Source organism: Coenobita brevimanus, chromosome 23, assembly GCF_032717465.1.
Source record: "Coenobita brevimanus isolate Jiangsu-jjx chromosome 23, ASM3271746v2, whole genome shotgun sequence".
NCBI classification, from domain to species: domain Eukaryota; kingdom Metazoa; phylum Arthropoda; class Malacostraca; order Decapoda; family Coenobitidae; genus Coenobita; species Coenobita brevimanus.
The window spans coordinates 69,650,720-69,676,190 of record NC_136976.1 but is presented as its reverse complement, the minus strand read 5'-3'; the positions used below and the strand labels follow the sequence as shown (position 1 = coordinate 69,676,190).

Below are 25,471 nucleotides of genomic sequence, written 5' to 3'. Positions count from 1 at the left end.
AGCTCTGGAGCGATTTTTCGAAATGGAGGGGTTTCACACAGCCTTCACTTCCCACTTTAGTGAAACTTTCTCTCTCTCTCTCTCTCTCTCTCTCTCTCTCCAGCCTACAGTACTTAAAATCGTCAGGAGGTAACAGGAATGAAACGAAGAATAGGTTACTGGGCAAAAGTGGTTAAGAAAATAAAATACTTTTGGACACAGTAAATTAGCTAACATAAGATTGCAAAAATACAGTCTAACCTTGGCAACGTCTGATCCCTTCACCCCGATAACGCATCTGTAAATTTAATCTAGTTACCTCAGGACGATTTTATGAGTTGACAAGAGATATTCCCAAAGAGGGGAGAGATACAGCCTTCGTTAACCCTCCTTCAGCTGAATAAAATCGTCTAAAGGGGGCACAAAATAAATAATAAAGGGGCAAGAGTAAAATAATAGACGTCATGGAACTGAAGGGGTTGGCTGTGGCGGTGGTAAGGGTCCGTACTCACCATCAGGAAGGACGGGCGAGCGAGGTGAGCAGGACAGCTTCATGAGCACCATGGCGGCCGCGCACTCGTCCATCTGGTCCTCCTCTGACCGTGAGCTGCGCCGCTTACGGGACCTGCAACGAACAACACAGGCACGGGGTTACCAGGTGCAGGATGAGAGGAGAAGATAAGATTAATGCCTATCGATTAAACGAGGGTCGATAAAACAGATAATTAATTTTTGCAGAGTCCCAATCTTCCCTGTGATGGTAAGTGTAGATAGGCACAGGAGGAAACCAACTTTGTCTATAAGTCTTACTGGGCCAAGAATACAACTCGGATATTTCCAGTTGTGAGAAGAGAGAGAGAGGAAGAGGAGAGGAAGCGAGGGGAGAAGGAAATGGAGAGAGGGAGGAAATGGGAGAGAAGAGAAAAAGGAAGAGACGAGAGGTGGGGAATATTAGAGACAGTGAGGAGAAGAAAAGGAGGAGAGAGGTGACAAGGGAGGAGAAGAAAAGAAGGGGAGAGGTGAGAAGGGTGGAGAAGAAAAGGAGAGGAGGTGAAGTGAGGGGAAAGGATGACGCAACGAAGAGGAGGAGGAGGAGGAGGAGCTGAGAGGAGTGGTGCTGAGTTGGGATGACATAAGAGATGAGGCATAATTATTCTGGCAATGATGCGAGCAGTGAGATGCGGCACGAGAAGGCGTCACAAGCTTAATAGAGGACGGGAAGGGGGTAGATGCGCAGGCCAGGGTGGAGGGTGGGGGGAAGAAGCGTGCGTGGGGGAAGGAAGGGGTGTGAGTGTGGAGGGGGATGGGAAGAAGAGGAGGTGGAGCACAAGGCAGGCAGAGGGAAGGGGAATGTAGGGGAAGAGGAGTGGGGGTGATGGAGGAGAGGTGGAGGAAATGAAGTAGAGTAGAGTAATGGGACGAAAAGAAGGAAACTGAGAAGAGACCAAGGGAACAAAGTATAGAGGACCAATGACAGGAAAAGGAGAACGAGGGAGAAAGACGTAGAGAAAATCACGAGAAAAATCGAGAGAGAGAGAGAGAGAGAGAAAGAGAGAGAGAAATATCAGTAGATCTCAGTGGCAAGATACGGCGTAGTGTGAGAGGGTGAAGGATGGAGAGGCATTACATTAACGATGCTATGGGACCACGGAGGGGAGGATTTTTTATTTTCTTACTTTCTTTCTTTTTTATCTTTTTTTTTCCTAACTCATAATGGCAGGGTCTGGATAGCAATGGTGGAGTGTGGATTGGGGGCGGAGGTATGGGTGGGGGAGGTGGGGGTGGTGGAGGTGACGTGGGGGGGTGTAAGTGGGGAAGGTGTAGTAGGAAAGGTGTGAGTAGGGATGTATGGTGGGAGAAGTGTGGGTGTTGGGGGTATGGGTGTGAGGATGGGGAGGTTGGTATGGATGAAGGAGGGTGACAGAGGGTGTGTTCTGGTAGGTGAAGTGTGGGGAAGGAACAGGTGTGAAGGGGAAGTGGGAGAGTAAACAGGGGCCGCACAGGAGATGAGACGGGATGTGGTAGGGTGGGTGAAGTGGGGAGGTGTGGTTAAGTTTGGTGTGGGTGCAGGAAGGTGAAAAACTGTGTGTGTGTGTGTGTGTGTGTGTGTGTGTGTGTGTGTGTGTGTGTGTGTGTGTGTGTGTGTGTGTGTGTGTGTGTGTGTGTGTGTGTGTGTGTGTGTGTGTGTGTGTGTGTGTGTGTGTGTGTGTGTGTGTGTGTGTGTGTGTGTGTGTGTGTGTGTGTGTGTGTGTGTGTGTGTGTGTGTGTGTGTGTGTGTGTGTGTGTGTGTGTGTGTGTGTGTGTGTGTGTGTGTGTGTGTGTGTGTGTGTGTGTGTGTGTGTGTGTGTGTGTGTGTGTGTGTGTGTGTGTGTGTGTGTGTGTGTGTGTGTGTGTGTGTGTGTGTGTGTGTGTGTGTGTGTGTGTGTGTGTGTGTGTGTGTGTGTGTGTGTGTGTGTGTGTGTGTGTGTGTGTGTGTGTGTGTGTGTGTGTGTGTGTGTGTGTGTGTGTGTGTGTGTGTGTGTGTGTGTGTGTGTGTGTGTGTGTGTGTGTGTGTGTGTGTGTGTGTGTGTGTGTGTGTGTGTGTGTGTGTGTGTGTGTGTGTGTGTGTGTGTGTGTGTGTGTGTGTGTGTGTGTGTGTGTGTGTGTGTGTGTGTGTGTGTGTGTGTGTGTGTGTGTGTGTGTGTGTGTGTGTGTGTGTGTGTGTGTGTGTGTGTGTGTGTGTGTGTGTGTGTGTGTGTGTGTGTGTGTGTGTGTGTGTGTGTGAGGTGGGCCGTGGGGAGAGTATGGGTGGGTATTGATGTGAATGTGGGCATAGGTGTGGAGCTGAGATGTAACAGTCACGGGGAAGATGTGGAAAATGTAGTTCCGGTAAAAAAGGAATGTGAGGAGGTAAGGTGTGAGGACGAGTGGATGGTAAGGAAGAAGGATGTGGATAGAACCGTGGGATGCGTGAGAGGGGTGTGGTGGTGGTGGAGGCTGTGGATGAAGTGAGAGGTTATGGACGGGGATAAAATCAAGGTGGAAGGTAGCCAGACAGTGGAGTGTGGTGGAGGTGATAAGGATGGGAGAAGTAGTGGTGTGTGTGTGTGTGTGTGTGTGTGTGTGTGTGTGTGTGTGTGTGTGTGTGTGTGTGTGTGTGTGTGAGAGAGAGAGAGAGAGAGAGAGAGGTATGGGAAGGGTGGAGATGGGATAGTGTGGAGGGTGGAGGTGAGGAAGGGGTTGTGGGGGTGGGATAGGGTGGGATGGGGCTGGGGTGGGTAACAAAGGGAGGGAGGCAATAAAGTATACGTGTGATGGAGGACAGGGGAAGTACTGACACATCATTAGCTTCCGGTCAGGCTCAAAAGGATTGTGTGGTGGTGGTAGTACTGCGGTGGAGTGGCTGTGGTGCTGGTTGTGTTGTGGAGGTGGTGTGGTTGTGGTACTGGCGGTGTTACTGGGGGTGGTGTGGCTGTGGTGGTGTTGTGGTTGCTGTTGTGATGATGGTGGCGGAATCGCTGTCAGCCTTAATGAAAACTGTGTGAATGGTACTGGTAAAGGCTGATGTACTGATATGTAATAATGGTAGCGGTAGTAAACACACGGGTAACTAGAGAGCACTGCATATCTCCGCCAATGCCATTGCCATTAAAAAGGATTCGGATCCGTGGGGATCTTGTGTGGAATACATAGGTTTCAGATCCGCCCCACAATTTAACCAACTGTTCCCTGACCTGTGGTTCATTCTTCTACAAAATCTTATTGAAATTCATTGAGAGCTTTTGTATATATTATACACAGGATCCGGATCCAACCCCAAATTTAATCAGTTCTCTCTTGGCCCATAGCCCGCCGTTCCACCAAATTTCATTGAAATTCATTGAGAACTTTTGAAGATATCGTCTGGACAAACAGAAAGACCAACATGTGTGAATACACAACCTCCTCCAACTTCGTTGGCGGAGGTAACAATAACAGCAACGCAGACAACAGACTGGAGAGAGAGAGAGAGAGAGAGAGAGAGAGAGAGAGACTAAGACAACAGTCAAAAAACCTAAGACTATCGCCTATCAACTACATGAGGCTATTCAAGACAGAGGCAACAAGATGATAATCAATGTAAACCATCAGTTGTTGCAAAGTCCAGATCTTCCCTCAGAACACGATACGGTGGCAATAGTCAATGTTAACAACCAGGTTCCCAATTGTACTGCTGGATGGACGAGACAAAGGGTGAAACTAACCAGCCAAAGAAGAGGAGGGAGGAGGAAGGACGAAGGGAAGGCGGAGCAAGGAAAGAGGTGGAGAAGGAGGAATCGAAAGATGTGGAGTATGAGGAAGGAGGAAAACCGTAGGAAACAAAGCAGAGTACAGCAATGTAACCTTGACTCTTATCAGCCCAAAGTCGACCCAGCACCACCACAAGGCTCTGTATCGGTATCTTATCACCGCCACAAGAGATACCGCGGCAGAAGAGGTGGGGGGGGAAAGGGGAGGAGGGGGGGAAAGGGGAGGGAGGAGGGGGGGAAAGGGGAGGGAGGAGGGGGGGAAAGGGGAGGGAGGAAGGGGAGGGGAGGAGAGAGAAGACAGAGAGGAGGGGGAGATGAAGTGAGAGGGGGAGACGGAGAGAGGGAGGCAAGGGGAGAGGAGGGGGAATAGTTATCATATTGGTCCTCTAATCGCGGAAGTCGGCAGCAGCAGCAGCAGGTGGGTATTCCCAGGGTGACGTCACTGGCTGGCAGGTGGAAAGGGAAAGGAGGGTGGAAATGGAGAGAGCAGAGGCATGAGGAGGGGAGTGAGAGGGTGGGAGAGCAAGAGTGAGACAGTAGGAAGGGATGAGAGGCGGTATGGGAGAGGAATACGGAAAGGAAACTAGGGCATGGAAGAGGAAAGACGAGTGTGGGAGAGAGGGAGAAGGGAGAGGACGACGGGAGGGAAGAGTGGGAGGGGGCATGACGAAAGGGAGTGAAAAGAGAGGATAAAGTGGAGGACAGATAGGAGCGTGATAGAGAGAGAAGAAGAGTGTGGAAATGGGGAAAGATTTGTGTAAGACAGCCGAAAAACAGGAAGGTGGGAATGGAGGGAAAAGGGAAAGTGTAGAGAAAGAGACAGGAGGAGTGTGAATAAAGGAAAAGAATGGGAGGGGGTGGATGAAAAACTGGACAGTATATGTGGGATGGAAGAAGGAAGGTGTGGGAAGGAAGAAGGAAGCTGTGGGATGGATGGAGAGATGAGAGGGAGAAGAGTGGCACAGTAAAAACAGGAGAAGGGTGGCAGTTAAAAAAAAAAAAAAAAAAAAAAAAAAGACGCCACATCACTATGCTCTCACTTAACCTAATGGGAAAAGTCTTTAGTTTCGCTTAAAAATCTTCCTAAACACACACACACACACACACACACACACACACACACACGACTGGGATATATAACGAGGGCAACAAATAACTCAAGTCCAGTACTAACACGAACAACATAACCTACAGTCCCACACAACAATTAAGTATGATTATTTTCTTTTCTATCTTCTATACTTCCTGCTCCAACTAACCACCCTATTAAAAAAGAGAATGTGAGAAGATACAGGAAAAAAATGAGATGGAGTGGGTGTGTGTGAGTAGGAATGTGCTGAAAAGAAAGGAAAGGAAAGGAAAAGAGGAGGGGGAGGAAGGTAATATGTGGGGAACGGAGAGAGATGTTTGGAAGAAGAGAATGAAAAAATGGAAGAGAGTGGGAAAAGGGCAGGGACAGCGACAAGGAAGGAAAGGAAAGAGAAGGGAGGGATAAAATGGGGGAGGAACAGGGAAGAGACGCTTGAAGGTAAAGTACACAAGGAAGAGACGCGTGAAGGTAAAGTACAAGATGAAAGGGGGAACAAACAAAAATAAAGACAATATAAATAAAAGGTAGGGTGAGTAGATGGGAGGGGAAGAGGAAGAAGACGGGCGGAAGGGAGGGATGAATGAAAGGGAGAGAAGGGAGGAAGGGAGATAAGCGGGTGTGAGAGGGAGGGAATACAGTATATACGAAGAGAAAGGGAGGCTCGGGGGGAAAGTAGATGCATACAGCAGATGTGGGGCGAGATAAGTAGGCGGGACAGGTGTGTGAGGCATGTACAGCTGTGTTGGTTCAGTACACCACGCCCAGTGACATTTTCATACATATAAACACTGCATATTCTCTCTCTCTCTCTCTCTCTATATATATATATATATATATATATATATATATATATATATATATATATATATATATATATATATATATATATTCCCTTATTGATAGAAGTCGTCCACCTTGCAAGGTCGGAACTGGGAAATCTGCTCTGCTCTCAAGGCAGCTTGCTTAAGAACCTTGCTTGAAGAACCCCTTTTCATTAAACAGTGATTCTCTCGAAAAGACTGAATTCCCGTCATCTTCGTCATTAAAGTCTATCTATCTATCTATCTATATATATATATATATATATATATATATATCTATATATATATATATATATATATATATATATATAATTTGATAATGCTCAAGTCGCAATTTTTCAGCAAGATAGGTCAATACAAAAAAACTATATGAGGTGGAAATTTTGACCAGATTATGATGGGATCTCAAGTATACTATCTCAAATACATTACCGTTAAAGGTAAACCTCTTACCAAAACTGTATGTCTTATATGTATGGGAAAAACACACAGCCATGCCTACATAACGCACACTGGTATGTACACACAGTTGTTCACGCCCAGCCGCCCAAGTGTAGAGTGACGACACGCTTACTTAATTCCTTGTATAACCCGTATGTATAATCGTACCCACGTAAACACACACACACACACACACACACACACACACACACAAAGCCTCTACGTATACAAAAATTAAACCAAAACAGGAATGAAAGAAAAGGGCGGAAGAATCTGAAGACAAAAACATATAAAAAAGCTTAACTGAACAAAAACAAAAAAAAAAAGCCAAAAAATGAATCAGGGAAAGGAAAGAAAAAAATAAAAGTAAAAATGTTGACGATAAAGGACCAGAAAAAGGGTAAGAAAAAACGATAAAAAAAAATTCCACGACAAAGGGATGGACACGATACAAGGGATATACGAAAGAATGTTGACAAATATTACTGCATGAAAACGATGACACTATAAAGGAAATGAGAACAAATCACCGAAAAAAAAAAAAAAGACAACTATAAAAAAATGAATAAAAGTTGAAGAAAAGTAATGGAAAACAGAATATGAGGAAAACATGATTAAGAATTACAATATATATAGGCCTATATATATAAAGGGAGAAAAGTTGACGAAAAGTAATGAAGTGAGAAAAGTTGATAAAAAAATAATAAAGGGAGAAAAACTGAAATAAAAATAATAAACGGGAACAGGAAAGACAAATTCTAGTGAGGGCATCGGGGAAAGCTGACAAAAAATATAGACATATGGATAAAGAGATATTCAGCTGATACAGGAAAAATGGTGATGATAAAAAGACACATGCTGACAAAACTCTGAAGGGAAATCAAACGAAGGAACTGAAAAAAAAAACTCATGGTCGGAACAACTCTAGTATAATACCCCACTTAACGTCAAATAATCAAAAAGAAACAGGAAACTAATCATTTATAGGAAAGTAGTAAGGTAAATAAAGATTGTCAATGCTGCCACTGGACGGGTCTTGTAAAATAACATACATACTTCTGTTCAAACCTGCCATGGTGAAAAATGTACATGCAAGAATATACGACCCTGAAGTTTGTGTGTTTGGTTTCACCCTTTGCCCCTTAACACCATTTGAGAGAGAGAAAGAGAGAGAGAGAGAGGGGGGGGGGGAAGTCTGGGGGTACTGAAATAAGGAATAATTGTGCTAAGTCTGAAGCGAATTGGTGAAGAAACAAAGAAAGAAAGAAACTGAGGAAAAACAGGTAGTCTCCACACCACAGCGTACTCTACACACAAAAAAAAAAAGGAATAAATAACACGCATCTATTAATATACACACACACACACACACACACACACACACACACACACACACACACAAAACCCTTTACCAACCTGACACCTGATAGATATGGCCTACTTAGTTCATACATATAGATCTCTCTCTCTCTCTCTCTCTCTCTCTCTCTCTCTCTCTCTCTCACAAAATGCCCTGACCCACTCTACATAGCATGTCACAAGCTCAGAATACATCCCATAACAAAGATACATACACCTGACATGAATACACCACGCATGACACCAATACACCACGCATGACACCAATACACCACGCATGACACCAATACACCACGCATGACACCAATACACCACGCAGGACACCGATACACCACACATGACACCGATACACCACGCATGACACCAATACACCACGCATGACACCGATAAACTAGCCGCGTGTCATGCAAGTTAGTTTGGTGCAGATTTTTGCCTATTAACTGCACGGAGACCATTAACCCCTTCAATTAAATGACATTTAATCCTTGCTAACTTAGGATTATTTTTTCTGTTTAGAGGATCTTTTTTTTAACTGAAGGGGTTGGATATAGACTTTATTAATTCTTTCATTGTTGCAGATGAATAAAATCGCTGAATAAAATCGTCCAGAGGCATCATTCATTCACTTTAAGGCGAATATATTTTCTTCCTTTGGCAGTTTATTTTCCGTGACTGGCAAAAGGACAATAATAAAAATAACACCCTTTCCACAGCACTTCTTCGTGACTAGGACGACATTCTAGTATCAATCGCTCGTTATAGCCAGCATTCAAGACCGGAGAGATGCCAGGTTAAGGTGAACGGGGTATAGGTGAAGTAAACGGAAATATAAACGTTATCGGGGTGTCTTTAGGCAAATAATCAGTTTTTGTTTACGATTTGATAAGAGAGATTTTGCTTCCTGTAATTCCCTGATAGGACAAATATAGGATGAGGCAACAGAAACAGACATTAATATCGCAGTTACTCTCACCGTTCGCACAATAACAGACAACAATTTCGCAGTTACTCTCACCGTTCGCACAATAAAACAATTTCGCAGTTACTCACACTGTTCAAACAATAAAACTATTTCGCAGTTACTCACCGTTCGCACACTAGACAACAATATCGCAGTTACGCTCACCGTTCGCACACTAAGACAACAATATCGCAGTTACTCTCACCGTTCGCACAACATAAAGTTACGGTACTCATCACACCAAAGTTACTACCGCCTAAGTAGCCAAAGTTAGAGGCTCAACAAGTTACCAGACACGCGGAAGGCCGAAGATTCCCCCCCCTCCCGCCAAACCTAACCTCAGGGGCGTATCCGGAGCCGATTTTTTTTTTCCCGTTTTCTTTTCTTTCTTTCTTGGTTTTATTTTTTATTTTCATGTTAGTGAAGACTCTCTCCATTATCTTCCCATTGAACATAATTTTCATCTTGGGGCATAAGTCTTTATTTTAGCAGATTACATAATGATTGTGTGTGTGTGTGTGTGTGTGTGTGTGTGTGTGTGTGTGTGTGTGTGTGTGTGTGTGTGTGTGTGTGTGTGAAAGAAGTTACTGACATTGTTATTTATTATTTTACTTGATTATTTTTAGGCTAAACCAGAAATTCCACAGTAACTCACTCCACGACACTGGTAACATTTTTTTAAGTCCTTTGTTCTTACACAAATATGAGACAAGGACGCATGGTATTATTACTATTATTATTATTATTATTGCTATTATTATTAACATTATACATATTATTTTTTTAAGCTAAACCCAAATTCCCTCAAAGGCCGTTCCCGCCATTTTTGAGTATGAATCTCCTTCGGCGTCACGATCTTCTCCTAACCGGTTGGCTTCCTCCGTCTCCGCTCTCTCTTGGTTACCGGTCAATAAACCATGAGCGGCAGATTCCTGGTACAAAAATGACGTCAGTGGAGAATTTAGGAGCAAGCAAGCACGGGGAGGAAGTATTGATCCGTGCCGAGAAGGGTCAAGGGCCGAATGAGTCAATGCTACGCTACCTGCCGCAACGGAATTTTGGAGGCACGGGAGGGATGGAGGAAAAGGGGGAGAAAAGGAGTGAGGGAGGAGAGGAGGGAGATGGAGCAGGAAGGAGTGAGGGATAGAGGGATGGAGGTATGGAACGAAGGGGAATGGGAAGGTGAGCGGGAGGGATGGAAATATGGAATGAAGGGAAGGAAGGAAGAAGTGATGAAGGCATGGTGGTATGAAGTGAAGGTGAGAGGGATGGAGGTATGGCATGCAGGGGAGAAGGATGGAGTGAGGAGGAGAGGGAAGGAGTGAGTTAGGGAGGGAAGTATGAAATGAATGAACGGGAGAAGGAAGGTGTGAGGAAAGATAGGGATGGAGGTATAGAAGAAAGGGGAGAAGGAAGGAGCGAGGGAAAGAGGAATGTATGTATGGAATGAAGGGGAGAAGGAAGGAGTGAGGGAAAGAAGGACGAAGGCATGGAGTGACGGGCAGATGGAAGAAGTGAGGGAAGAGGGATGGAGGTATGGAATGAAGGGGAGAAGGAAGGTGGCAGGGAGGGAGGGAGGAGACGAGGAATTAATAGCGTGGTCGCAACATCTGTGGAGGAACACTTGCGAAAATTAAGTCAAATCAGAGGTTGTTGAGGGAAAGTTCCGAGAGGCATGGAAGATGTTTGGGTAAAATATATGAGTGGGTGTATCTAAGGGGTAATTATTCCTTACTTATATTTCTCCCTTGGTAAGTAAACAGACCGAGAAGTGTAAGTGAAACAGTGGAAGTATTTAAAGAAACATAAACACGATCACATCTTTCTCTCCTACGTTTCCTTGATTACTTATGTGTGTTTCAGAATGAAGTTGTTGTTATTCATCTCTCAGAATCTTACGAGGATGAGCAATATACTTAAATAAAGGATGTTCTCAAAGTTCAAAGCACAGAGCATATGGTAAATTATATAAGTTTGTGCTTCTGACTAGAAACCGTTGCTACTTCACTTATATCTTAGGAAATGAAGATGGTGATGAGTATACATAACAGCAGAAGTATGCAAGTATCTAAAATTGGCGATATGATTGCTTTTACACAACGATATCTATCACACACACACACAATAATACAGGTCTACCCGGAAGCCATTAAGAAAAAATGAATTAAAGGTGTTAAGGAGGTACGTTATGAGAGTGATGGAGGGCCAAGTGTGTCATCTGGCCAAGGTCAGTGCCACGGGAGCCGTGGTGGTCGATGCTGACGTTAGCGGGGACACTGACCTCACCTGGCATTTCCCCTCCCCTCACCTGTAACTGAACCCTCACCTGCTCATCTTTTTGTCCCCTCACCAGGCACCTCCCCCCTCCTCATCTGGCCACCTTCCTCCCCTTACCTAGCACTTCCCCTCACCTGGCGCTCCCCTCATCTGAATCTCCTTTACCTGGCACTACCTCACCTGGCTCACCCTCACCTGGCACTCTTTCACCTGGTCCCCCACCTCACCTGCCCTCTCCCTCACCTGGGCCATCTTCCTCACCTTACATCTTCTCTCCCCCCTCCCCCCGACAGTCCCCTCTTGTCTACTCACCATCTCTCCCACTGTCACCTGGCTGCACCTGAACTGGCACCTTCATACCTGTTAATTATTACCTTCACTCCACCTTCCCTGGCACCTTCCCGCTTGGCACTCTTTTATCTGATACACCCTAATAGGCACAACTCTTTTTCCCCTCCATTACCTCCCAGTCTTCACCCCTTCACCCCAAACAACCCATAATCGTCCCCACCCCCCCAACAACGGTTAAACCACTCTTCATCCCCAATCTTCCCTTCCACTATTCTGCAATCCGTTACTATCCACTATCCCCTCCACTATCCCCCATGCCCTCACTTTCCCCTCCACTACCTCTGACCTCCACTACGTTACCCCCACAACACCCCTCTTCCTCCCCTCCACCGCCCACATCCCCTAAACTACCTGGCACCCTCACACCTGGCACTCACCTCTACCACTTGACCTAACAGTTACGTAACATCTCTTGCCTTACATTTATCCTCACCTTTCCCCTCTCTCACCTTACACCACCTGCCTTTCGTTTACCCTCACCCTCTCCTTCTCTCTCTCTCTCTCACTTGACCTCCTCTTCCCTCTCACACTGACCCTTCCCCTCCTGTCACATCTATCTATCCCTCCTCTCTCTTCTCCCCCTCGTCCCTTTCACACTCCCCCCCTCCCACTTCTCTTGTCATATCACTATCACGCCTAATCTGCCACATATGTCTTCCTCCTCTTCTTCACCTTTCTGGCAACCTCAGATCTGGCACCAACCTAAGGCACTTACATAACACCTCTCATTTTGTTTCCTTCACCTTGCCTCCTCTCTCTCTTACCTCTCTTCATACACGCCTCTCCCCTTTCATCGTCCCTATCTACACCCTCTCTCTCTCTCTCTTTCTCTCTCTCTTACACACACACACATACACACACACACTCTACAGAAAAAAACACTCGCAGACCTTAAAATAAAACTAAAATCAAAATAAAAACTACGTACCTAGCATTAACCTAGCCTAACACCAACGTACCACAAAACACACAGATAACCCCCACGTACCCAGCCAGACGGACCCCACCTTATTTAACCGTGAAGAGATATAACTATTACCCAACGCCACTGATACGGTGACCTGCCCTGAACAAATCTATGAGCCAATTCAGAAGTAAACAAGCCTCATGGGCATATCTATGTTACCTAAGTCTGTTGGATATACGTGACTTAAACTTAACTAACTTGTCATCTTAATCTACTGAGCCCTATTTAAGTTATTCTCTCTCTCTCTCTCTCTCTCTCTCTCTCTCTCTCTCTCTCTCTCTCTCTCTCTCTCTCTCTCTCTCTCTCTCTGTCACACACACACACACACACACACACACACACACACAATTTTATCTAACACTATCTTGTTTAACCCTATCTCCCCCTCCCATCCCTTTGACCCTACCACTCCCCTTCAATCCCTACCTCACCCTCACCTTTCCCCCTCCATCCCCACATCACACCTCTCCCTGGCACACTCTCTCATTCCTCCCCATCCCCCTCCACCTCCCTCTCAGTTGGGACTACCCTACCCCTCCCCCCTCACAACTTCCCCACCCCACCTGCACCTCCCACTTCCCCTTCATATGGCACTCCCTGGCCCTCACCTGGCACTCAGTCACTCACCTGTCGTTAGCCCCACCTGACCATTAATCAGGGTACAGCACAACAACACCCCTGGGAGGACAGTGGTAAAGCACCCACACTGACACACCTTTGCTAATAATGGCCTGGGATGGGGGGAATGGGGAAGGGGAGAAGAGGAAAGGTGAGAGGGGGATGTAGAGGAAGAGGGAGAAAGAACGGGATATGGACAGGTAAGAGGGAGGGGAGGGGAAGGGATGAGAGCGAGGGCAGGGAGAGAAGACGAAGGAGAAACGGGAGGGGAAGGGACAGATGTGCAAGGATGGTAAGAAGGGTAAGAAGTGAATAGCAAAGGGTAAGAACTGATGGTAAAGAAAAAGGAAGTGGAAAGGTGAAGGGAAGTATGAAAAGAGATGAAAGGGGGGAGAAATGGCAGAGGACAATGATCAAGAGAAAGAGAATGGAAGAGGTGAATGGTAGGGATGGACGTGAGAGAGGTGGGGAGCGGAGCGATGGAGGGGAAAGGAAGAGAAGGGATGGGGCGGTAAAAGGTAGGAATGGCTATGGAAGAGGAAAGTCTAACGGAGAAGAGAAACTGAAAGGCTAAAAGGGAATGCAAGAGAAAGGAAACGCAGTGAAAGATACAGGCCACTGAGAGGTATGGAAGGGCAAGGTCAGGACAGGGAGAGGGGAGAGAAATGGATATACTCGCATTAAAGTTGCAAGGGGAAGACCTGGAAGGAGGAAGAGGAAATGGGTCTGAGGGGAAGAGGTGGGTGGAGGAAAGTGAGGAGATGAGGGTGAGGGGGAGGCTGTAAAGGAAGATAGTGAGGAGAGGGAAGTGAGGAAGAGAGGACTGAGGGTGAGGAGTAAGAAGTGAGAATGAGAGTCTAAGGGGAGATGCCTGAGAGGCAGAGTGAGACAGATGAGAAGAGGGAAGCGAAGGGGGACTGTAATGATAGGGAAATGAAGGGAAGGGAAAAAGCAGAAAGAGAGCATGGGAAGAAGGATTTGTGGGAGAAGCGAGAGGGGAGTATTGGAAAGACGGGAATGAAGGGAATGGGAAGAGAATGAGAAAGGGGAAAGGAGTGTAAGGTAAAGGGAAATGTTGGTGAGGGCGAAGGGGGGGATGGGGAAGGGTGAGGGGAATGAGGGGGAGTAGGGTGCAGTGTGAAGGTCAATGTCCGATTTATACAGCCCAGTGGTGAAGAACGTAATGCAGAGGATAGGGGAGGGGAGATGAGGGGAAGAGAGGGGAGGGAAGGGGAGATGAGGGGAGGAGAGGGGAGGGGAGGGGACAGAAGGGGAGGGGAGGAGAAGGGAGATGAGAGAAGGGCCTGGGATGGGAGGGAGGGGGGAAAAGCTGCTTACTGTCATTCAGAGGCCTGGGGTGTGGGTTAGGATCTTTCAAGGGGATGGGATAGAAGGGACTGTGGATGGCAGTAAGGTGTGTGTGTGTGTGTGTGTGTGTGTGTGTGTGTGTGTGTGTGTGTGTGTGTGTGTGTGTGTGTGTGTGTGTGTGTGTGTGTGTGTGTGTGTGTGTGTGTGTGTGTGTGTGTGTGTGTGTGTGTGTGTGTGTGTGTGTGTGTGTGTACTACGGGTGGCAGCAAGGGTGTGTACTGTATATCTATGTACTCCAGGTGTGTGTGCCCTCATAATAACTAACGTGATTTACTGTACGTGCTATCATATCACTTATCATCAGCATCAGCATCAGCCCACGCCACTGTCTGTACGCACACACACCCTTCCTTAAAACAGTACCAACTTTACCTGTTACCGAGAAAACCAATTTTGTACATTTTCCTTCAAGAGCACTGCCTATTTTTTCATATCCCCCCCTTCTCTCTCTCTCTCTCTCTCTCTCTCTCTCTCTCTCTCTCTCTCTCTCTCTCTCTCTCTCTCTCTCGGGTGCGTCTTTGTTCCTAGCATTCTCCTAGCAGTTAGAGCCGGCATACAGTAATGAAAAGGTCAGCCTCTTCTCTAATCACGTTCTGCCACGCTCCCTCTCAAGAACTCCATTACACCTCCCTACTGTCAAAGTGTATACCATTTTACACACACACACACACACACACACACACACACACACACACACACACACTTCTAACTTGACCTAAAATTTCACCAACTATACCCTTTTTCACCTAACTTGGCCTAAAGCTTCCATCTCTCCATCTTGAATACTAAGGTGTAGCAATACATTAACACTACAATATTATGCTGAAAAAAAAAAAAATAGTGCCATAGAAAAGATGGTGAACCGTCGTATTATTCTGCCATTGAGCTAAAAAAAAAAAAAAAAAAAAAAAAAAAAAAAAAAAAAAAAAGTCAAGATAAGGTGAATGGACTAGACCACTGTCACGATTATCAGGTGAGGCGTTGATTAAGGTATGAAGGGGTATAAGGGAAAGATAATGTGTTGCTGGGAGACAGACGGTGTGCGAGACCCGTATTCTCTTCGGTTAAGGAAGCTCCATAACGCCTTTTCCTGAGCAACTTGTTCTGCTTATGACACCTTACTGTCCTTGTGCGTGTTACATATATTATTCTAATATTGCTATTCTCTATATAAATAACATGCAAAAGTATATTAACCAGCCAGGAAAAGGGAGAGAGAAAACAGAAGACTATCAATGACAGGGAGGAAATGGAAGAAAAGACACAGACATGAAACGAGATGAGGCAAGGAATGAGGTATCCATTTAAAGGACGAAGTGAAAAAGGCAAAACAGAGAACCAGCCATGGAAGAAATGTGACAAAACAGAGATGAAAAGGAAAATGCAAAACAGAGACCTACCTATGAAATGGAAGAGCCACAGCGGAGGGACGAAATTGAAAATGCATAACAGAAGACTAACTACGAAGAGGTAGAGACAGGAAGAGGCACAACAGAGGACTATCCACTAAATGAGAGAGAGAGAGAGAGAGAGAGAGAGAGAGAGAGAGAGAGAGACGGACGGAGGGTTATCCATGGTAAGGGGGAGGGGGAGTCACGAAGAAGCAGTGGTGAGGTAAGGCCTATCCCTATAGCACTAAACCAGGCCATCACGTGACATACAGAAGTGGGTCTCTAGGCTGACCTCCGGGATGGGGGTCATGGTCTCCTTGCTACTGGAGGCTTCGTAACACCCCTTTCTTAGCGATTTGTTATGCACATATTACGCTGATGTTTTATTTCATTTATTCAGCAACGGGCAATATTATTACAAAAAAAAAAAAAAAAAAAAAAAAATCGCTGGGGAAGAAGTGCTATGAAGCCTTCTATGCCTGCTATATGGCGGACGGCCCTAAGTTTGTCACATGAAGGTATTGCGAGGTTCCTGTCGGCTACCCGAGAAGTCACATCACAAACGCGAGTACCAATGCTTAGTGGTAGATGTAGTCGCTACCCGAGGTTCATCTGGATGTGAATCCGGTGGACTGAAAACTGAAGCTAGCTACCCTCCTCCTGCAGCTCACGGTCCTTTGAGGGGATATGAAGGGAGGTTAGGCGTTTGTAAAACCAAGCAATGGACCTGCCTATCAATATCAGTGTCACCAGGGATAGGCTTCCCCTTCCAGCATCTAGCAATTCATGGACATCAAAATACATTGCTGAGGAAAAGGAGTCAGAAGCCACTTATGCGACCAGAATACGGGGACTAGCGCCTCTGTCATGTGGGGGTGTTGCGAGGCACCTAAAGGCTAGGTGGGAGAGTTCACTGACCAGGCTAGTAAACAGAACCCAGTGGCCTTCACACGTGCCTACGTCACGGTGCCGATACTCTGTGAATGTCAGGGGTCAGTGAATTATTAAAGGGGCTCTGGCACTCACACCAAGGCCTCGACACTGACATGATGTACGGTACTCTTCATGGCTTACAGATCGTATTCTAAGTGGCGTAGAACACTTCGTCACTTTGCAGCAATTTGTCTTCGGCAGTTCATTCTGCACAATGCATTTTAATTTTCTCTTATCCCTCAGTATGGCATATAGATAGATAGATACAGATATATATATATATCGGGTATAGATGTAGATGAGAATATCAAAGTGTAATAAGCGTTACGAATCGCTGCGAGGTCTTGAACAATGTCACCTATCATACTGTACTACGAGCTTTCGTAACATCTCTACCCACGCGATTTAGTCTGCCTATTACACATTCTGTATCACTTAAACTAATACGGTACTAGATACATACCATGACAAAACTAAGAAGATACAAGCAGGATACTTAGACAATATTAAGATGTAATGTGTATAATATATCGCTAAGCAAGATGTGATAACTTGTGCTCTAACTGCAATGATAATACGCTTTGAGATGGAGGTGCCCTGGCCATAAATACAGCACACTACGTGGCGTGGCAGACTTGTAGGTGCGGCTTCTTCTTAGCGATGATTATACATAGACACCTTAACATTCTTTTTTTTTTAATTTATATATTTCTAGTAACAACACAGTTTGACTCAGTAACGACGCAGAAGATAAAAAAATAAAAAAGAGTAGCCGAATGTGTAATGTTAGATGCTAGACGGTCACCAAAGGCTATATCTCTTATTTTATATATTTTCAGTAAGAACACAGTTTGCCTCAGTAATGTACATGAGGATAAAAAAAAAGTGTAATACGCAAAATAATAATATCCGAGAAAGAGTTGCCAGAGTGTCCTTTGCGACCTAGAATACTGGCCAATGTCAGGGCCGCGTTCAATACACCACCGGTCTCGCTAAACACAGCCTCACGTGACAAACACCCATTCACTCCACCACCGCTACGCAGCTTAATGCATTCCTCTTCACCATTTATCATCCTCATACCAAGACGCAGTTTATGAGGTGCAACAGCTTTGTCATGTAATATACACACTGGCGTAACAACCATTATCAGGCAGCAGTATATAATAAGCTATGGCCACAAAGTCATGAGGACAATCACCACTATAACAAGCCCACAGTCTGTAACATACCGCTGCTTAGTCAACCTCTTGCAATAACTGCACATCTATCTACATACTTGCATGGTGTTGGTGTGTTTTACACACACACACACACACACACACACACACACACACACACACACACACACACACACACACACACACACCCGTACCAAAGATATCCCAACACCATCCGGGCTACGGTAAATCAATGAAGGTTAAAACACTAGGCTAACCACACACCACAAACAATAATGGTGCAACAAAACCAGGGTACACACCAATCACACAATACTACATCCTCATAATACATCATTACATCAACCATACCGCAACACAACTGTTACACCACCACCACCACCACCACCACCATCATCCAATCATTTAGTGTTCCAATGGGCAGTGTTGGGACCCAGGGCTTGGCTACTCAGTCCATGGCGGACATTTAAGACAAGCGCCCGGTCGGTTGTTCCTGAGTGGCACTGGAGTAATAAATAAATCCCAACCAACCCTCGGATTCAAACTCTGAGGGGCCAAATCTGCTAAAAGGATTAATTACACCACAGAAACGATTGCATCATACCAGGTCATACAATATTATATACCAGTCAATACAACACACCTATCAACACATGCCAACAAAGCCAGAAAAATACCATCACACACACACACACACACACACACACACACACAAAACGTACCTCAGAACCAATCACTCCATAACACACACATCTGGAGCGTGACGTAAGGAGACCAGCAGAACACACGGAGCCTCGTGACGTCACATAGTTCTCACAAGGCCGCACCTCCATAGCCCATAGCAGGATTAAACACCACAACACCACAGAACACCACACACCAATCTACACCATTACACCACAAAACACCACACACCAACCTACACCATTACACCACAGAACACCACACACCAACCTACACCATTACACCACAGAACACCACACACCAACCTACACCATTACACCACAGAACACCACACACCAACCTACACCATTACACCACAGAACATCACACACCAACCTACACCATTACACCACAGAACACCACACACCAACCTACACCATTACACCACAGAACACCACACACCAACCTACACCATTACACCACAGAACACCACACACCAACCTACACCATTACACCACACACCAATTACCACGATACACCACACTGGATAAAATCAACACCACACATCACCAAACTATTGGCTACCCTTTTTACTCTTTCTTGGCCTAAAATTGCTACGTCTTTACCTTGGATTCAGAGTGGTAGCAACAGATTAATACTAGAACATGATGCTAATCACGAAAAAGTGCTATGGAAAGGATGTTGAGCAGCAGCGCCGTCTTCTGATCCTTAGTTACGGGAAATTAAGCTACAAAGGAACGAAAATATGGGCCAAGGTGAAAAACATGTACAAATATACCACCTTACACCAGTCAACACCACCCACATACTATAAAATCTACACTACACATCAACAAAAAGGTTGTACCCAAGGACCAATCAGACTCGTAACACCATTTGGATCGTGACGTAAGAGGAGCAACGGAACTCAGCGGGCCTAGTGACGTCACATAGGCCGCTCATCTCAAGGACACCACCGCCATATCTAGCTGGCTTGGTTCGGCGCCTCTACTCCTACGGCAACGATGCTCACTTTCTTCCCCCCCCCCTCTCTCTCTCTTTTACATCATGTTAATTTCTCACTGTTTTCCTTCGCTTATAATAATTATCCCCTCGCTTTTTATTTTTGGCGATCATTTTCATTCTCTTCTTCTCACTTTCCGTTTTTTCTAAACTACACCTAATACTTATTTCGCTGTTTTTCTATTACTTCCCTCAGCGTAACGACAAATATTAGGTGCCTATGATTTCGTGACATCTCTTCCTTGGCGCTTTATTCTGCACGTGACTCCTCAACATCATTCTGCATGTTACTGATAAAAACTATGTATATAGATATTTAAACGATATAAACAGCATACAAAAGAATGTCCAGATGTAAGGTGCAAAATAAACCGCCTAGGAAGATGTGTTACGAAGCCTCCAGTGTCACTCATATTCCTTTCCCCCCCATGGCTCAGTTCAGCGCCACTACAAAATTCTCAGTCTACCTTTTTTTTTTTTTTTTTTTTTATCCCCTCACCCTTCTTTTTGCTCACTCCTTCCTTTCTCTCTATTTTTCCTACTCTTTTTTTTTTTTTCTTTATTTCTTGCTCGCCTTCCTTTTTTCCCTACTTCTCCCCCTTCCTTGCTTTTCCCGCCCTCCTCTATTCCTCACTTTTCATCTTTCTTTCCCCTACACTTCCTTTCCTACTATCTCCATCCATTTTTCCTCAATTTTTTTCCCCTCCCTTCTCCCCCTACCCTCACCACACTACACCACCACCACCACCACCACCACCACCGCAACGCCAGTCCCCCCAGTGCCGTATTAAGATCAGCTGTTTAGATACGGAGGGACAGACCCGAGGAGAGGCAATAGAAAATGGAGAGCGTTGGCCAAGAGTTTTGACCGGATACCATTTACTTCCTTTTTACTTTCATACTGTAATTCTCGTGTTTTTTCATACCTTTTTTATTGTTGTTGCTTTTTGGTTAAGAGTTAAGGCCTGATTTCTACTCTTTTTCCCTTTAATATAATAATTCTGTTGTCTTTTCATAGGTAATTTAGTGTAACATTCTAAGACAACAAGAAAATAAGAGGGCCTGCAAAGTGCATAAACCATTTTCCACTCGTCTTTCAGTCAGTTCTCTTGCCCTTTCACTGTTACTTTTGTTACATTTTGATGGAAGGGCAACAGGGCAAGGAAAACGCCTGAAGAAACCACAGACCTGATTCTGCTCTTCCATTTCACTTTCATATTATTATCAAGCTTTTCGTGGTTGTTTTGCATATCATTATACCGTATTCTCGTGTTGCTTTTTTCTCAGTCCTTATGGATGCGGGAGAAGAAAAGGTTTCGTCACGACGTTAAACATCATTCCAAACTTCCTTTCAGTTTCATCTTAGCGGTATCATATTCGTGTGTGTGTGTGTGTGTGTGTGTGTGTGTGTGTGTGTGTGTGTGTGTGTGTGTGTGTGTTTTATATACCGTAAATACGTCATGGTACGAGAGATGCGGAAGGCACAATAAAAAATAAATAAAATCACAGCAATGGCTATCAGTACAGTATTTCGCACTACAAGGTTGTTTCTTCCCTATACTAACAAAACCCTGCGTGGACAGTGACTCCACATTATAACATGTGAAATGTTGGGGAAAGCCACTCACTAATCCCACCTTACAGTACACACACACACACACACACACACACACACACACACACACATACAAAACCCATTAATATTCGCCAGAGAAAAATGAAAACTTCGACATTCATGAATTTCGCTGGTATTTCATCACATTTGTGTGTGTGTGTGTGTGTGTGTGTGTGTGTGTGTGTGTGTGTGTGTGTGTGTGTGTGATCACATTTTTCAGTGTGTGTGTGTGTGTGTGTGTGTGTGTGTGTGTGTGTGTGTGTGTGTGTGTGTGTGTGTGTGTGTGTGTGTGTGTGTGTGTGTGTGTGTGTGTGTGGTGAAAGCCCATTCTTGTTAGGTGGTAAAGTTCTCTCTGTCTCTCTCTCCTAAACCTGCTTTTGCACTGCACGAGATAATCCACTTAAGAAAAGGAAATGTATTTTAATTCGCAAACTCTCCCTTTAATGAGTTAGTCACACACACACACACACACACACACACACACACACACACACACACACACACATAAACCAGGGAATATTACAATACACAGTGTAGTGTAATGTAGTGTAGTGTAACGTATAGGTGCGTTTGATGTCCTGCAGCAGTGATGAGGCTCCTAGGCGACCATCACTAAACAGGGCAGCAGCACGGGGATCAATAGCCTGGCCAGTGTTGAGCTCCGTTCTGGCTTCTTCCACAACACACCCTCCTGCCATCATGTAGGAGTCCACTGCCACCCCTAACCCCAAAACTCTACCCTTACCACCCCTTTCTCCCCTCAACCCTACCCCCACCACCCCTCTCTCCCCTCAACCCTACCCCCGTCACCCATAACCCATACGTTCATGCGCCCTCTTTCCTAGCCCCCTACCCCTCCAATGCACGATAATTCCTTTCCCCTTCCCCACACCCACGAGCCGTCAGTCTGTTTCCTTCCTTGCATGCATTCTCCCACCTAGCCATTTAGCATATTCCTTCCCTCCCCTCCCCCTAACCTGAGTTCCTTCCCTCATCCCTCCGCCGCTGCAGCCTTCAGTGTTTTCTTCCTCCCCACGCATGCTTCCTCACACCCAACATTAACTATATTCCCACCTCCCCTCTTCCCCAATCTCATTTCCTTCCCCTTTTCCTTGCACCATCACGTCCTTCAGGATGCTTCCTTCCTTCCATGCATATTCCTTTCCTTCCATGTACAGTCAGGTACAAAGTTCGCCTACAATTATAATGCGTCCACGTACCACTTCAGGTATGTCCGTAACTTTCCTCCCTGACGCATTACATCATACAGCATCGTCTATGGTCAGAAAAATATGTCAAGCCTCTCACACCTTTGGAATATTAGCCAGCAGAGGGGTGAGAGGCAGAAGAGGTGAAAAATTATGCTCAACTTTGTACCCGAATATAGGAAATGTACCCTTTCACACCTCCACACCTTCCATCACACTCCCTCTCTATCATTAAACATGTTCCCTTCTCTTTCCCCTGCAATATCATTCTTTTATTCCCCTTCCCTCTCCCTCCAAGCTCACTCCCTCTTATGCGCATTTTCTCTTCCCTCCTGCATGTCCACTCTCACTCCCTCCCCGATTACTAACTTCCCCTTCTGCAAGCCCACTCCCTCTCCCCCTCATGCATGGCCACTCTTCCCTTCTGGAACCCCACTCCACTTCCTCCTAACATCGTGTGTGCCCTCTCTCATTCCCCCTTCTCTAACCCACTATCCTTCAGGCAACCTCGCTTCTCCTCCCCTTTCTCTAATATACGTCCCCTTCTTCTCTAATATACGTCCCCTTCATTCCCCCTTCCCTAAAATCACACACCCTCCTCCATTCACCTCCTTCTGCAACCTCATGCCTCTCTCTTTTTCCTGATGTCCATTCTCACTCCCCTTCCTGCAACCTCACTCTCCCCCTTTTTCGTGCAACCTCGTTCCTCCTCCTCTCCCCTTTCTCTCAAGCATGTCCCCTCTCGCTCCCCCTCCTGTAATCCCACTCCCCTCCCCGTAATCCCCCTCCACCAAGACCTTCCCCTACCCTCCACCATCACGCCCCACTGATCCCCGGCCAGCTATGTAAATCACGGCAGTTCTGTAATCGCCGCGCTGGGAATATTCGTGGACTTCGCGCACCGTCACCGTCTTGAGCTGCCCCTGACTTCCTTGTGTGTGTGTGTGTGTGTGTGTGTGTGTGTGTGTGTGTGTGTGTGTGTGTGTGTGTGTGTGTGTGTGTGTGTGTGTGTGTGTGTGGCTAAATGGTACGTCTGGGATTTACAATGTCAACAAGGGCTGCTTTTGCTGGCCAGTTATTTTCTCCATCGTAGTTTTTTTTTTTTCTTTGACTTGTGGTGGTGGTGTTCGGCATGGGTCTTTTTTGCAGGGTGTTTTCGTTTTTTTTTTTTTTTTTTTTTGGGGGGGGGAGGGGTCTGTTAACCTCTTCAATCAGATTACCTTTTCAATATATTCTCGCTATCAAAATAACGCCTAGGGGAGGCAATGGGAAGCCTGGATAAATACAGTGGCCTTGTATCTTCTTTCGCAAGGTCCTGCAGTGAACCCTTTCCGGACTGACACAGAGGAGAAAACACTCGTAATGAAAAAGTTAAGGGAAATCATTATTTTTTCCTGTGTGAGAGATGTCCTTCCTAATCAAAAATATAATCGTAGTTGTATCCAGAATTTATATAAAAAAAAAAAAAAGAAAAAAAGCACAATCGTGGTAAGGGAAATGACATATAATCCAGTCACATAAGCTTCCGTCATAAAACTAAGCGGTATTGCGGGGGGAAATCATTGTACTATAAATAATTGTGTGTGTGTGTGTGTGTGTGTGTGTGTGTGTGTGTCATCCCGGAAGTGCCTTGATCCTTGTACCAGTTTTTCTTTGTCGAGACTGGCAATTGCGACAGACACATATACTGTATATAGATCAAGGCACATACATACATACATTCATACCGTACATACAATAAACAAACTGGTGCATAAAAATAGACACACACACACACACACACACACACACACACACACACACACACACACACACACACACCATCCCGACAGACAGGAAGTGTAAAGAGGAATGTGATGTAAGAGATGAAGGGAAGGGGGAAGAGGGGTAAGGAACTGGGAGGTGAGGTGTGGGGGTAAGAGATGGTGAGGGGAGAGCGAAATGTGAGGGAGGGAGGACAGGAGGGGAGGAGGGGAGAGGAAAATATGAAGGAGGGAGGAGGGAGAGGACAACGTGAAGAAGGGAGGAGGAAGAGGGTAACATGAAGGGGGGAGGAAAGGAGGGAATGTGAGGGAAGGAGAGAGAGAGGGGAATGTGAAGGAGGGAGGAAGGGGAGGGGAGGGAAAAATCTATAGGGAAAAGATAACTGGGGACGCTTGATGGGAAAGGAAGTAAGTAGCGTAGCAGGAGGAACAGGAAAGGGTTAGGAGGGGTGACCAAGGAAAGAATGGGGAAAGGGGGAAGAAGTGGGGAAAAGAAGGAGAGTAAGTATGGGATAGAAATGACGAGGGTTGGAAAGAGAGGAGGCTGGGTAAAAAATGGGAGGAGAGGAAGGAGAACAGAAAGAAAAGAAAAATGGGTGAAGAAAGGGAGGGGGTGAAGAAAGGAAAGATAGAGGTGTGAAACAAAGAAAGAAGGGGTAGGAGGGGATGAAGAAAAGGAGATAGGAGTGATGAATAAAGTTAGGTAGCAAGGATGAAGAAAGAACAGCATGGGGAAGAAGGGAAGGAGACGGGGGGGTGGGGAGAAGGTTTAGAGAAAAGAAGCAGGAACAGAAGAAACAGCAGGATTAGTGTGGGGGGTTTAAGAGAAAAGAAGCGGGAACACAAGAAACACCAGGATGAGTGTGTGGGAGTAAGAGGAAAGAAGCAGGAGCAGAAGAGACAGCAGAATGGGTGAGCGGAGTGTACGAGGAAAAAAGCAGGAACAGAAGAAACAAGAGGATGAGTGATGGCAATGATTAGCCTTGGATGAGGTCAAAGGACACGACTATTAATGATGATGAGGGCCGCGGGGAATTATATACAATACATTACGTGTCCGCCAATCCATTACTCCCGTTCAGGCCCTCAGGCGGTGCTGGTGAGTCTTCCCAGGCACAGTACTTAGACAAAGGGTATGGAGGTGATGGGTGCAGGTAATTATCAGTAGCCTAACCACTCTGATCTAACCTACCC

General features: G+C 45.7%; 1 protein-coding gene across 1 annotated transcript in view; it reads right to left on the bottom strand.

Annotated features, from left to right (window-relative positions):
- Glut4EF (Glucose transporter 4 enhancer factor) overlaps positions 1 to 25,471 on the bottom strand; it is a 323,600-nt gene that overhangs the window by 262,931 nt on the left and 35,198 nt on the right. The window contains exon 3 of the mRNA XM_080267338.1: positions 492 to 604. Within this exon, the coding sequence (XP_080123464.1) occupies positions 492 to 604 (113 nt within the window). The remainder of the gene's footprint in view (positions 1 to 491; positions 605 to 25,471) is intronic.